Source organism: Epinephelus fuscoguttatus, linkage group LG1, assembly GCF_011397635.1.
Source record: "Epinephelus fuscoguttatus linkage group LG1, E.fuscoguttatus.final_Chr_v1".
NCBI lineage: Eukaryota > Metazoa > Chordata > Actinopteri > Perciformes > Serranidae > Epinephelus > Epinephelus fuscoguttatus.
Window position 1 is genome coordinate 36,350,420 of NC_064752.1, and position 16,204 is coordinate 36,366,623.

A 16,204-nucleotide genomic window follows, 5' to 3' on the forward strand; every position below is an offset into this window, starting at 1 on the left:
CTTTGTGTTTGTGTTTCAGGGGAGCTTTCTCTGAGGTGGTCCTGGCCGAGGAGAAGAGGACCCAGAAACTGGTGGCTATCAAGTGCATTCCCAAGAAGGCTTTGGAGGGCAAAGAAAACAGCATTGAGAATGAGATCGCAGTCCTGCACAAGTAAGTGGACGTCTGTGATTTCAGACATTAGCAATAATAGACCCTGAATTTCTTCATTAATCAACATAACATGATGCATAATGGTACATAAAATAAACCTGCATTTCTAGGCCAGTCTGTATTGTAACCACAAACCGTTCAATGTTTAGCAATGTGCAGCATTAGCCTGCATCTGAAATACTAGCCACAAGGTTCCACATGGTAAATTTTTCATCACTGTATCTCCATTACTGCATCATGTACGCCGTGTCACATTACCTGATATCATATATGTCTCGTATATGATATGTGCTGTTGTAATATGATGCACGTAGTAAATATCGCATTGACCTTGTCACATCATCACTGTAAGAGTTGGATCCATATATTAAGATGTATATATTCAATAAAGAAAGAAAGAAAGAAAGGGCCAGTCCACTCTAATTACTGAAAAATAACTCCTGTCTGAGTCTTGTGAGCGCAATATCACAAGAACGTTGTGAGGGATCTTCTTCAAATGCCCAGTTGGACTATTTTTAGCTTAGCTTTCAGTGGTCAAAGGTCAAGGTCACTGTGACCTCACAAAACAGGTTTTTGGCTATAACTCAAGAATTTATACCCTAATTGTGACAACATTTCACACAAATGTCACAATAGGATAAAATGATTAAGTGATGACATTTTATATCCAAAAGGTCAAAGGTCAGCTTCACTGTGACATCATAATGTTCTGCAAAAACACTTCTTTCAACCTCACATATCAGGAACAGAAGGGAGACATTTGTTCAGATACTGAATTGGTGACTCTAATCTTGGGTTTTCACCTTGAAACTGTGCTGATTGTACAGATCTTCTGTGCTGTGGGGGAGACGATGTGTGTGTGAAGCATCCATGTAAACTTTAATTGCAACCTGACTGGTTTGTGGAGGCATACAACCTTCATTCTGCGTTCCTGTTCACCCTGCTGTGTTCGTCCCTAAAGCAATCCAATATGAGTGGGTAAATGTTCGGTTCAGAATATTGAAGACTACATTTACTTGGCATTGTTGGGGATCTTCATTTGAAATTAAAGCAGCTCAGATTATTATGGGATGGATTCAAATGTAGCACGTTTGTCAGCTAAACATTCAGTCTGTGAACTCTGCTACAACATAGTACGACAAAATAAGGTTTCAAGATTAGTAATGCTGTTTACACCCATTTCATTTTCCTACCCTACCTATGTTGTGTAACTTAAAAATACAATCATCAGACACATTCTGCCTCTGTTCATGTGGCAGGAGTGAACATTAGTCATCCTCAACATTTGTAATGGTTTCTGACAATGATGAAGACAGCTGGAGAACAATTAGAAACAAAATAGGATGTGGGTTCTATACAGGATGATTTTTTTTTCTTTGGCAACCATCCTGTTCTTCCCCAAATGATGTACATATTTTTTAGCATTCTGTATCTCAAATGGCTTGAAGAAACATTGCATATAGCTGCCGCAGAGTCTGCCCTCCAGTGCTCTGGAGACTTGGGCTGAGTACTGAATGTTTCCAGCATCTGGCTACACCCTTGATATCTAGCCATCAAGATAGGGAATTCCACAGCAGCTTGTATTTCAGGAAATGATATCTCGGTTCATCTAGAAAAAACACAGACCTCACTCTGAGGTATTTCATTGGAACTAGTTTCTACTGAGGAAATATTTCCTGTGAATCATGTCCTGACCTGAGTTTTCCCCAACAGCGGCTTTTGGAGAAAAAAGACTGCAGTTGTTCTTCACATGTAAATTTTCAATGCTGTGACAATCATTACACTAAACACAATAGTATTAACTTCCATTTTTGGGGGGGTGACAAGAAGTTGGCATTTTTTTGTAAATTGGGAGAATGGACCCCCTGTTGCACAGACAACAATAAAGACAATACATCAGTAAACTAGGATCACAGTGCTGCACAAAGTGTCCTGTGATCTGCCCTAAATATTTAAGAGTACCTTAATTCATGCTTTTAGACTCATCAACGTAAATGTTAGCTTGTAATACACAGTCATGAGCCCAGGTGCATTCACACCTACAGAAACTGCCATACATGATTCCTCTTTACTGAGCTCATGCACACGTTTCCTCTCTACCCGTGCAGGAGATACTGCTTTTATCTTACATAAAGACAAAGGCAAGTGACAGTAACTCTCCTTGTATTTGTGGAGCGCTTCAAACACACTTCTCCTCAGACGCGGGGAATTACAGGCCATGGTGAAAATGGCTGATCTACATTGGGTCCCAAAGTTATTTTTAGAGCTCTTGTTGCCTGGGTTACAAGAGACACAACTCCAGCCAATATACAGCTATGATCCCTCCTGAGGTGAGGCTGGTGGAATGAGAGTGATGGGGGGTTTGTTAGCAGTTACAGGTTCTGACAAATGGGGTAAACTGAGGTAAACTTGGCATGAAAATCCTGGCTTTGTCTAAAGTTTGTGCAGACATCACACGTGAAGGTTTCATTACTCATTTTAAGACGTCATCCTCGACTCCCCCTCAGTACACAGAGCACGGGGACAGGGTCTAACTGAGTAGTATCAAAAGGTAAAACACCTTAAAGCTGCACTCATGTTTTTATATTATATATTATTTTAATGTATTTTAATATTATGACTACGTGTAACGTGGAAGGCATGGCTCATAGAGAAGCGTCACCCTTAGCTCTGCGGTCTTTCAGAGCATTGTTTTGGATTTGTTTAGATTTGGTCTCACCGCTGCCATTGGTCTTATTCCAGCAGCATTTATGAGTTAAGAACCAGATATTTTATAATGCTTTGAAAAGGTGTAATTGTAAGTAAAACACTGTAATATATTAACATTGCCTTTGGTGTACAAGGTCATGAAATCATCTGATTGAAAACATATTTCCTCCCTTTGGATTATTCAGTCCAGCTAGTTGTTTGAATACAACAATTAAAAATCAGTCCGTGTGTTTACAGCCCTAAATTGATTATGTAACTCTATTCCTATGTAATGAAACTTGCAGAATACTTTTTATCCCTCCCCACAACACTGAATATTAACAGTGAAGTAAACCTGCTCTCTTGTTTTTGACCAAAGGAGATAGTTGGCACACAAAAATGTTATCCAGCAATAAACATGCTGAGACTGAAATGGTGGCGGAACGTTTTACATCCCACGCTATCACCCCTTCTCCTTCCTGTGATGAACCAGACCTGTCAGTTTTTCTTTTAAGACTTCTGTTATGTCTCCCGCTGTAATTTATCGGTGTTTAATTTCATTTTTCCAATATGTGTCAAGCACTTGTGGCAGTGTTTTGGTCTGAATATGAAAATCAGTTAATTTATTGTCAATTTAGTGTCTAATGGCCCAGTTTGTGTCGGGGCAGAGGATCCTCATGGAAACACTCAGTCAACTCACCCCTGCTAATGGTAGTTTGATATACCCCTCATGTAGCCATATGATATCATCATATTGGTAAGCTGGCTTTTCATCCTCGTCCTTATCCAGACCAAATATTTACTCAAGCAAAGACATGTGTAAATACAGTGACTAATCCCACGGTGCTAAGTCACCTGAAGCCGTGCCAATCGGAGGAGTTGGTGTGGAGGCTCTGTAAGAACTCTGAAAAGACTTATTTCCACGGCTGTATAGCATACCTATAGCTAGAAATGTCAAGTGGGTTGATCTCAATTAATCCAGATAATTAAAGGGAAAAAAAAAAAAAAACGCCTCCTCCGACTGCAGATATTATGAGAAGCATTCATTCATTCATGGCCGGCTCACTCAGCACTAAATAAATAAATTAAATTAAAATGGTGTCACAGCTGTGAGGAAAACAAATGAAATACAAAAGTCAATTTGCAAAAAACTTAAAGCTGAATATATGCACTGCCAGTGGACACAAGGCTGTTAAATATTCAGAGTAATCCCTAAAATATCTTTAAATAAATCAATAAACTTTGTAATTATTTAAGAAACTCAACAGAATATTCATGAAAGAATAAGTAGATCTTCCAGTTTCACCCAGATGTCAGGCTGCAGAGCTGGAAACATCTATGTTCAGATGACTCACCAGCCTTCAATAGACATCTCAGCTCACTGACAATCACCATGATTGGTGTCCACTATATACACGCTCAAACACACCTGCAGAGGAATCCAAGTCAGTGCACATTAACTGCATGTGTTTGACCCTTTCCTGCGTGTGACAGTGTGTGCTCGAGGTCACATGCTTAACATGTGCTCTACGTGTGCCTGCTCACCCGGCAGGTTTAATCCATCATTCATCCTCAGCCGGGTCCATCTCTCCTTCCACACCGAGCTAAGCAGCTGAATGAAGGTGTCCATGTATCGTTACAATCTGGATAAGAGTCATTGGCGTAATCCAGCATGAGCTCACGCTGACTCACACACAGTTACCTCTGGTGCAGCTCAGGCACTTTGTGTTGGCTTTGTCCTCCCACCCTCAAGTCAATTCAATAACACTCATTCATAGTCATTCATAGACGAGATACTGAGGTGAATCAAATGAATGGGTTGCACACACACAAAAAATATGGTAAAATGTTTCAGATGTATTTGAAAGATCTGCTTTGCAAATGCTTTTTGAGAAAGGAGAAGCACTCAACATGCTACACATAATGTGGTCAGAGACACTGAATGCAAACAAAACCTCCTTTTGTTTTGGAATGGGATGATAACACACACACACGTGCATGTATATCTAAGGCTGGGTATCATTTGAAATTTGCATATATGATTCTTGAGTTATAGTACAATAACAAAGCAATACATTTAACCATACTGTATCTTACTTTTAGAAATAAAAACATGTTTTTAAATGTGTACGTGTGTACATGTACTCTTCAGTTCTGCCTTTCTTCACTGGCAAAATACCCCAGATTGCTTTTGAATTAAAGGCCTAGTGTGTAAGTTAGCAGTGAGGTTGTAAAACTGAACCTTTTCCAGTGTGCCAAGCGTGTGGAAGAACTATGGTGGTCAAAACAAAACTGTTAATGGCCCTGTCTAGAGCCAGTGTTTGTGTTGTCCCTTCTGGGCTACTGTAGAGACAACATGGCGAAGTCCAGGGAAGAGGACTCTCTTCATATGTAGATATAAACAACTCATTCTGAAAAAAATGACAAAAAACTCAAAGATTCTTATTTTCAGGTGATTATATACTAATTAAAACATAGCTATGAATATTACACACCATTTCTGCCAATAGATGCCCCTAAATTCCACACACTGGACCTTTAAAAAATGAAAGAAAATTATTTCCAACCTTCTTTTATTTGACAAATTGAACATTGAACAGAATGACAAAACAACAGATATTAAAGTATCAGTTTTCTACTGATACACTCATTAAATACCCATATTTTTTAAACGGAAGAGACAGGTGTAAACAGACATCTCGTCCTCACATATCTCAGGACCGTTGTGTCCCCTGGTTTAGGAATACAATTACGTCACTGTGGTTTACAATAAACAAGGTCTTCTTGTGAAGAGCAAACCTCAGAAAATGCTTCCAGGAGAAATACAAATGAGCCGCAACATCACGCAACACAGTCCCTTTGAATAAGTGAGGAACATTTAATGATAAATACATGACAATTATTTGAAATGTTGTTTAATATTACATTTAAAAACAAACTATGCAACCCATGACTCAGTTTGTTATACATATTATATTGAAACATGCAGCATGTGATAATGTGTCTATATGAGAGAGTGGTTTGACATTCACTCAGTGACCACTTTAATAGGTACACCTTCTACTTTTATGATTCTGATTTTTTAGGTAGAATTTATGGCAGAGCTGTTGTACTGAATTGAATTACATTGTACAGGTGTACCTAATAAAGTGACCTCTAAGTGTAACACAGGTATGATACACACTGTTACCATACCAATATAAATCTAGTGAGATCATCTTTACACCCCTGTCACTGCACCCGTGGGTCTCAAGGGGCAGCAGAGCACAGAGTTCAGCCAATTAGGGAGCTGAATGCCAACATACACCCTGCGTTCCAATACCCATACTACCATACTATTTAGTATGCCAGAAAAAGAATTAGTGTGTCCCAATACATAGTATGTCAGATGCAGTATGCCAAAAGTACTAGGATGTTCTACTACATCCGGTCATATTTCGCAGTATGCATGTCAGCATGCTTCTTTGGCCATTCTGACCCACAATCCTTTGCGCAGCGGAAGTTACGTCACACTGACTGAGCTGCGTGTACAACCAACACCCACACTTCCTTTCATACATGGTTTATTTAATTTGAGATTCTAAGACACTACATATTAGGATTGCAATGATCTGATTATACTGTCACATATCATACAGTTTTGCAAGAACATGGTTACAACATTCAACTTTATTGTGATTATAGTATAATCAATGTTAGGGTTCAACTATGACTACAATATAGAAGATTCTACCAGTATAGGCAGTGGTGTAAGTGTGGTATAAATAATGAATGAATATGACTAAATATGAATACACTATGGGCCAGGTATGAGCATTATAGACTAGTGTTGTCACGATACCAAAATCTTTGTTTCGGTACCAATACCAATATGAATTTCGATACTTTTCGATACTCTTCGGTACTTTTCCTAAGGAAAAGTCCTTTTGGATACAAACCTTTAGAACAATAAATAGTAGGGGTGTAACGGTACCAAAAAAATGATGGTTCGGTCAGTACCTCGGTACGGACGTCACGGTTTGGTAACTCAAATGTACCAAGTTTGTGTTGTCTCGTGTTGTCTCCCTTTGCGAGGCAGACTTTCTCTTGTCTTTTTTCACATGCGCCAGCTGCGAATGTTGATACGTGATACGTTGATAGGTGTTGTCATACACACCACTTGTGCAATCTGTGCTCCAATAGGAACAAGAAAGGCGTTTGTGTGCATAATTGCACACAAACACAACTAAATTAATGAATTGAATCAACTAAATTAATGAATTGAATCAATTTCAAAGTACCGGTATTTTCCAAATGCAGTATAGTTTGGACTCTAGTACCACGGTACTATTTTAGTACCAGTATACTGTGCAACACTAGTACAGACTAGTAAATATATAAATACTAAAAGTCAAATACATATTAAGTAATGTAGTAAGAATGTGCAGGTATGTTACACTACAAATAAAAGTAATGTGAATGTAAGGCTGCTTCATGTGCAGACAGAATATAGTGCCAGCAGCTGCATAGCTGTAAATATATTTAACAACACACATCTGCCAGCAACAGAGAGCTGTGTGTGAAGGGGGTTAATATGCCTACTGGTGACTAGTTCAATAGACAGGTCACTAATAATAGGCTTGGAACTGTTTACGTGAACACGTCAGTTTATTAGAAACAACAACATACATTACGACATAACAGCAACAGTGCTCTCTGGCACCTCTGACGGTATGCACGACTCTGGCGAGCTTGACGAGAGGAGATTTGCTGCATCTCCGAAGTACAACAACACAAAATATTCAAATGTGGCGCTATGGATGGTGGCGGAAGTGAGCAAGAGGGTTGGAGTTCAGGGAGCGATGTGATGGTGGATGTAGTGTGTCCCAGTAGCATGCATACTGCATACTACACTACATACTTTTTAAGGGCAGCTGCAGTACATACTAAAAGTATATAGTAGAAGTATGCGATTTGGAACGCAGGGACAGTGTCGCCTCCTCTACAGTCAGGAAGAAGTACATATGACTCTGTGGTGGACACACACACACACACGCACACACACACACACACACTGAACCTTAACTACGACATCTTAATGGCTCAATAAAATGGACCAGAAGAATTAATAATATTATAAGAATTTCTTGTCTGATTCCTCTTCTCTCCGTCTTCACAGGATTAAACACGCCAACATCGTTTCTCTGGAAGAGATCTTTGAAAGTAAATCACACCTCTACCTTGTCATGCAACTGTGAGTATTCACGTGTGTGTGGGTTTGATGTGTGTTCCAAACTCTCTCTCCCACACACTGCACGTCACATGCCATTAATTGCACTCTGCAACACACACAAAACGGTACTATGCCTACTCATGAACACCAGTGGGGAGTTCGCCCTCACACCTGCAGCCTGTCAGCCTCCCACCCACCTCAGCCACTGAAATGTCAGAGAGAGAGAGAGAGAGAAAGAGAGAGAGAGAGAGAGAGAGAGAGAACCGATCAGGATCAGAAGCGCCGTTAACTGTGAGGCGCCAGAAGATATCAATCATTTATGTATTAATCACATTCAATGGCAAATCATAGAAGAGCGCAGCAGAGGGGGAGGGTGTGCACTTATCAATGAAAGGACTATTCTTTCCTTGAGTGCTTCCCTGTTCCCCGGCAATATATTTGTGTTTCCTCAGAATGGTATTTGTGTGTCCTCACAATACAAAACGTATTGCTCCCACAGTACAGCCGGTGCTACAGTCATGGATCTACTTATTTAATTTCATTGTCAAAAAGGAGAAAGACCTGAACAACCTCCTTTATTTCTTTATTTCCTCCTTTATTTGTGTGTGTGTGTGTGTGTGTGTGCGTGCGTGCGTGCGTGTTAATGCTGGCGTCTTAAACTGCTGGGGATTATCTGTAGACAGAGTGAAGTCTCCATCTAGTGGCCTCTAAGTATAACAGCAAGTGGACGTCATCTCACTGTCGATGCTTTCATTCACCCTACAGTGGACTTTTTTTGACTCCAAAATAAAATACTTTTGTCTTTCATGCATTTGTTTGCTAGAGATCTATAACTGAAGTACATTTTTAAAGGAGTTTTATAGCAGTTATTTAAGAAATTAACTTTCCTTGTTCTGATTAGTGATGATTTCTTTAACAAAGTCCCGGTTTTATATTTCCATCGTGTCATAGCCTATATTCTGTGAGTACACTTTCTAAGACACGAGCCTAGCCTAACACAGGATAAGAACATTTATCATATTGACTTAAGGTTTGAAACTTTGTACTTTAACAACCATGTCATTTGAGTCTTATTTCAAACCAGTCATTGATGTAGTTGTAATCATCTCGTTTTTCCTGCTGACTGCTTTCATAACTCCAGTGATTGTCACTTTAACCTCTTGGGATTCTCCTAGTTGAGAAACCTGATGTCTGTGCTCTCCTGTGTGTCTCAGGTTGTGTGGTTATCCTCCGTTCTACGATGAGAATGATGCCAAACTGTTTGAGCAGATCCTGAAGGCAGAATACGAGTTTGATTCTCCTTACTGGGATGATATCTCTGATTCAGGTACAGTGCGCATCAAGCTATTTTTCTCTAGTCCTCTCATAACGGCATGTTGTAGATTTCTCACAGAGACAGAACAAATGTGTATATGTCTTTTACAATGTGTAGATCTGAGCATTATACGGGCACTTCACCCCAAAATTGAAAATATTTTATATTTTTCCTCTTAACTTCAGTGGTATTCGTAATTGGAGATTGTTTTGGTGTGAGTTGCAGAGTGTTGGAGATATTGCCCGTAGAGATGTCTGTCTTCTCTCCGATATAATGGAACTCGATGGCACTAGATGGCCAAAAAAATACATTTAACAAAACTCAACAGCAATGTCTCTTTCCAGAAATCATGACCCGGTTACTCAAGATAATCCACAGACCTTGCTGTGAGCAGTTTCATGTAGGAACTATTCTCTTTGTACTGAACTAACTACACCAACCATATCACTGCCAAAAGGAAGCGTGCATCTAATGCGAGCTCACCTAGCACCACTGAGCAAACTAACATCACATCACAGCTCAGCCAAGGAGAACGCCATTAATGTTTGCATTTTGCGCTGTCATGACCATACACCTCTCGTCCATCAGTAGATGCACACTCTCTTCTCCATGGTGATACAGTTGGCAGGTGTAGTTTGGTAGAAAGAAAACGGGTCCTACATGAAACTGCTCACAGCAAGGACTGTGGATTATCTTGAGAAACTGGGTCATGATCTTTCGGAGAGAGACATTGCTGTTGAGTTTTTCAATGTATTTTTTTTGGCCATCTAGTGCTACCTAGTTCCGTTACATTCAAGAAATGACAGACATCTGTACGACTGATTTTTTTTGGTGGGGGGGGGGGGATTGGCGCTTTGAATACCACAGGCCGAGTGCCATCTACTTCCACAACATTTGAGAGAAAGCAGTCATCTCCAACACCAAAACAATCCAGGCTGTTAATTAATAGCACCACAGGTATGAGTAAAATGTGTTTGTTTGATTTTGGGGGTGAACTGTCCTTTAATGCTCTTAAGAATTTTAATGTTTTTGAGGTGCGTAATGTAGTAAAGGTCAGTAGGGAAACACAAGGAGCAGCCAAAACATCTTTTGTCAACAACCTCTCTGACCTCAGGTCAGTGCGGACACTGTCCTGGGTCTGCCTTGTATCTTCCCAGTGCCAAAAGCATCTGAATTCCTCTGGATTTATTTGAATAGTAGCCCAGAATCCATCATCCTCCCTCCTCACTGAGCTCCCTATTTGATCACATAGAGTGAGGTCATCCACTTTATAGTATGAATTGCATTTCGGTTGCCTATACCGGTGATGTCACTCTTTTAGTCACAACGCAAAGCTTGTGATCACATGTGAGGGTTGGAAAGTCGACTCCACATCCAACACATGCTCTGGTAAACCTCAGCAACCTGGGATTGTTTAACGCAGCTTCCAGTCATGAAAAAGTCATGTAAACAAACTTTTTTTAAATATGCAACTAAATTACAATCACCCAGATAAACACTGGAATACAATTACATTTTTCACAGTCAAAAGCAATCTAAAAAAATTCAAACAGTCTTCTCCTGCATTCTCTCCCTTAAGGTGATTGAATACTCTGAGCAGCTGTTTGGCTCATTGTTGTGCAAACAACAGCGGCGTATAGCCGCTCTGCAACACAGAGACCCTCTCATCTTGCAGAAATAAATACATAGGCAGCTCAGACTTATTAGTATCCTCTCACCCACCTGACACTTCTCACCTCGAGCAAGTCCGAGTACAAGACAGAGACCACCTCTTATATAAGAATGTGTCTCCAGAGCCAGTCAAGCTCCTTCGCGTTTCGAGAGAGTGATGTCTCAAGTTTTCTGAGATTGAAAATCCAGTCCCTCCTTTTCACCCTACCAGGTGTTGAGCCCACAAGCCAAGGCAATGATCCCATGTTGATTTTTTCTCCAGTCCTGGCTCTTGGACTCAATCTCTGTTCTCTGCTTTAGGCGAGGATCTCTCCAAAGTTTAGAACAAATTTTACACTTGACGCAGCAGCCAAATTTCTGGCATATGTGAATTACCTTGAGATTAGTTTTTTCTTGTTTACAGCACTGAAATGTTATTGCATCAGTACAACTGGTAAAGTTTGTAGTTCTGACTTTTTTTAACCCTTCTTTTTTGTTATAGCTAAAGACTTCATTGTCCACCTGATGGAGAAAGACCCCAACATACGTTACACCTGTGATCAGGCTCTGCAGCACCCCTGGTACTGGTCCTACACTCCTCCATCATGATGCACTCACTCTGTCATCTGGTTTAAACCATGATACTCTAACTTCAGTGATTTACTTGTTTTAACTAATCCAGGTTGAGGGTATTATGCAACCCTTACTGCTTACGAAATTCTGATTATGACTGTGGCTGTACATGTGACCTCTACCCATGGCACATACACTCATGCACACACACTCCTATGTTTCCTCACCCCTCTGTTTGTCAGGATTGCTGGGGATACTGCTCTGGAAAAGAACATCCACGAGTCTGTCAGTGCTCAGATCAAGAAGAACTTTGCAAAGAGCAAGTGGAAGGTAAATCAGACATTCAGTTTATCTTGGATGTGCTTTGATTTCTTACATGCGTGATTTATGCCATATGATTTTTCACTTTTTAGTGTGCATGGAAAGAGAAGAGTTTAGCTGCAATAAAAAGTCTGATCTTGGTCCGAACAGCTTTTATTAATTTGAACTTTTGGGAATGGATTTTGTTTGAATTGTTAGGAACATTAAAGATTTGGGACTGTCACAAATCTGTGGGCCAGTAGTTTCCAACCTGAGAGTCGGGATTGAGAAGAATCTGTGGGATCACAAGATGGTTGCATTTGTGGAATATATGAAAAAGAAAAAATGCTCCACTCAGTAGTGTATTTTTAACAGAGGTAGGAGTAAGTCACACATGTGCAAGTTGCAAGTCTTAACCTTCAAGACTCAAGCAAGTCCCCAGGTTACTCATGTACCTTTCTTTGTGGGTTTTTAATGATGGAGAAGTTGGATGTTGTGGTGGTTGTGTCACCAATTTTTGTAGCTGCAGACATTGTATACCCTTGCTCTCTCTTAGTACTGTCATCGACAACATAATCCTTGAATCCAAATTTCATTATTTCCGAGCTAGCGTCCTCTATGATAGCTGTCTCATGCCTTGGCCAATGCTGGCCGGCTGCGCCCCCCTATAGGTTGCCAGGTTTGCATGCATTGCACCAGAAGTCGCCTATTAATTTACCAAAAACAAAACGTACTTTCTCAATACCTAGATAGTCCTATCTAAAATAGTCCTTTTGAGTCATCTGTCGCAAGTCTAAGTCTAGACTCAAGTCATGAATAATAAATCAAAGTCAGGTCTTTATCAGTGTTGGTCAAGCAAGTCTCAAGTTGTCACATTTGTGATTCGAATCCCCCACTCCCGATTTTTAAAGCTTTTCTTTGATCTTTGCTCTTTTCCGAGCCAGATACTCTACAGTTTAGCTCTTGAGAAAACCACTAAAATAAAATAATCTGAGAAGGTACAAATCACTCCTTAAATGAACTGCTCACAACTCACAGCTGTGTACCCTGCTGTGAGAAGTACTGCTTTGTACGAAAAAATCTTGGAGCTGTAGGCTGCTGTCTGGGTCCCAGTTGGCCGACTTTCAGATTCAGATGAATGAGACTCTACAGGTTTTTGGGTTATATTACATCTGTGTCTTTTCCTCTGCAGCAAGCGTTTAATGCCACAGCAGTGGTCCGTCACATGAGGCGTCTCCAGCTGGGAACCAGTAGCGAGGGGCCCAACCCCACCCTGCCCAGTCCGTGCCGAACTCACCTGTTGGAGGAAGACGCAGGTACAAGCTGTGGTTTAGTTCCTAGTGTCCCTCTTTGTTTGTCTCACACACACTGTGAATACAGCAGTGAACAAGTGTGTGGGTTACAGATGTTTTCAATGTGACAAATGTATTGGTACAGTACTGATATCCTGCCCTTCTTCTCACTCAGAGGCTTGTTGTGAGGGTGGATGCTCCCAGAACGTCGACGGGGGAGCCGACCACCTCTCCAACTGCACCTACCGCTGCCACCCGACCAGCAGGGTGTGATCCCTGCGCCTGCTCCACTTACTTGCCTAATCAATCCCAGTGACTTTCCAATTTAAACCCCCTCGGTGGAACCGGAGGCACCATCTCCCCCCTTATCTGGTTAGGAATACAGCGTCATTCCAACCTCTCGCCTGCAGGGGGAGCAAGCCTGTCCAGCCTGAGGAGGAAGACAGAAAATGGGATGAGAGGAGGAAGAGGGAGACTTGATGATGATGATGATGATGATGCATTGGAGGATTACTTTTACAGACTGGGCTGGTAGTTTTGGATGAGTTAAAATGGGGAGAGGATACAATGGAAGGAGGGGAAGATAACCTCCTCCACCAGCATGTCGGGGGGGTTGTTTTTTGCCGAAGCAGGGCAGAGCTTGTTGTTGGACACTGTTTTTATTCATGATTTTTGATTCAACCTGTCTCTTTGTTTGTTTTATTGTTTTATATATTTTTGTGTTGTCTCTTTATCTTCCCACTGTGGAGAGTAAATCCAGAGACAATATCTGCATGATCAGGAGAGAGTTTCCCCAATGCATGTTTTATCTTAGAAATATACCCTGTTGCAGAAATGCAGCGTTGCAGTACGATGCAACTGATGGAGTGTTGTGTGAACAGTTCTTAAAGGTGAAAAGACATAGAGCATTTAAATATGTTGCAGTATTTGAAATGAAAGTCACATCTTGTAATTTTACAGATCTGCATTCTATGTCTTTAAGTCGTGCTTTTAGACAATCAGTGACAGAATAGTTTATGCAATGAACTCCATCTATTTACTATGTAGCCTTTCTTGTGGCGATATAGAGTTTCAATGCAGCAGTTAGGCTTTTTTCAACCCCCGAACCTTTTCACCTACTCGAGCACAGGGATATATCTTTGTATAAGGTGCCTTTAGGATATACAGTATGATGAGTTTATTTTCGGGTAACTTCTGAAATGTTTTTTTTTTTTTGTCTGTTTCTTGCAGCTTGGACTTTGTATGTATCACATTTTCAGCTTTAAGATGCAGCTTTTATGCTTTTTGTCTCAAAGTTAAGTACTGTAATCTCAGAGGGAAGGCCTGCATACATATTATACACCAGTCTAAATTAAAAAATAACATCAATATTAGCATATGAAACTGTAATATTGTTAAATCTTTCTGGAGAGCTTCACCGGGAGCCTCATTTATTTTAAAAAAATCTTTCAAATTAATTTTTTTTTTTTTTTAGAATTATGATAAGTATTTTCCAGCCCCCTTTATGATGCATCCTACAGTACATTTTGTGCAAAAAAAAAATTGTATTTGCAAGCCTGAAAAATTATTGATCAGTGCTCTTGGCCATACTCAAGACTAGACTTCTTAGTGGGTTGAAGTAGGTCGTGTGAATGCAAAAAAAGCAAAACAAAAACTGCAACCAAAATCTGATATGCATCTGTCAGCATGTACTGTAATCATACCATCATTACAATCCTTTTCTTCTTACATTCTTTCACAGGCACATTTCCTCCACGTGCAGCCTGTTTAGAAAGGAAACCTGGATTAAAGAATGTGAATATGCATCCGATCGACTCACTTCATCTTTATTGTGCATCCATCAGTGCTTTGTATGTTTGTGTGTGCATGAGGAAGACGCACTCTGTGTTCATTTTTCATTCATTCAGCTCTTTTTAAAAACATGCGTAGACACGCTTACAGCAGTGTTGGCTCTTTTACAATGTAAATTGTTGAGAGGAGAATGGTGTTGGGTGTCAGATGTAGAGGAGCTTAATGCATATTTGCTCAGATTCTCTGTGCTTCATTTTGGAGCCTGTTCCAGTCGGGACCTGAGGGAGGTGAAAGAGATGCTGAGATCTTCCACCAACATGAGCTTCATCCATCCTCTGATCGCTCCGCCCTGTCTTTAACAGGATCACAGTCTCTTTTCATACTTTTTATTCTCTCTGACTCAACAGTATAAACATTTGGTACTGATGTGAATTGCATGATGTGGCTTGAAATTTGTCAGTCCCATGACCAACAATGAATAGTGTGTGCACTTCTTGTGATAATGTAACAGTTGCCATGAGATGAGTGCTGGTCAAGAAGAGATTTTGCTCAAAGTTTACTTTTAACAAGTTCAAAATCCTCTTTAAAAGTTTGTTATGCAGATAAATAAAGAGCAACAAAAGTTTCAGCAGGTCAAAAAGTTCAATGTGCTGCTTCAAAATTTTTGAGCTTTACTCTGCATTCCTATTGGCTAGGCGTTGTGGTGTATTTGGACAGTAATGTAACTGGTGACTCCAAACTGTAAAGCGTAGTTAAATGAGTGATTTATTTCTCTGGGATTTTCAGTGTGAATTTTTTTGTACTTCATGAATTACTGTGACAGACGAAGACCCAAACAAGCACAAAGAAACTGAGGCATGGAAGCAGTCATCATCATCCGCAGTCTTTTATTAATGTTGGCAGACTGACAGTATCAGAGCTAATCTCCTGATGAAAAAAACAACTCAGCTAATTTGACATATAGCCACAAACACTGTCATTAATCTCCTGCAGTCTGATTTAGCTCCTGTAATTTGCCTACTGATGATGATTAATTTTATTGTAGTGCTATCCAAAGGTTTTTACATACTCCAGCTTCTGTTGGCTCAGCACCCTCACTCCCAAATGTGCTCAAATTAAAATGTTTTCCACAAATTCAATATTTAAAAAAAAGATTTTAAGGAAAATCTGAGTGCCATGAGTGAGGCTTGAACAAACAAGCGTAACAAAAAAACTCTGAATGTTTGTTCTTG

At 40.2% G+C, this 16,204-nt stretch overlaps 1 protein-coding gene across 1 annotated transcript in view; it reads left to right on the forward strand.

Moving 5' to 3' along the window:
- Positions 1-14,986, forward strand: part of camk1b (calcium/calmodulin-dependent protein kinase Ib) — a 48,004-nt gene extending 33,018 nt beyond the window's left edge. Inside the window, exons 3-10 of the mRNA XM_049576407.1 lie at positions 20-151; positions 7,998-8,072; positions 8,953-9,012; positions 9,266-9,378; positions 11,519-11,597; positions 11,832-11,919; positions 13,082-13,205; positions 13,357-14,986. Coding sequence (XP_049432364.1) covers positions 20-151; positions 7,998-8,072; positions 8,953-9,012; positions 9,266-9,378; positions 11,519-11,597; positions 11,832-11,919; positions 13,082-13,205; positions 13,357-13,454 — 769 coding nt within the window. The 3' untranslated portion in view covers positions 13,455-14,986. The remainder of the gene's footprint in view (positions 1-19; positions 152-7,997; positions 8,073-8,952; positions 9,013-9,265; positions 9,379-11,518; positions 11,598-11,831; positions 11,920-13,081; positions 13,206-13,356) is intronic.
- The last annotated feature ends 1,218 nt before the right edge of the window (positions 14,987-16,204 follow it).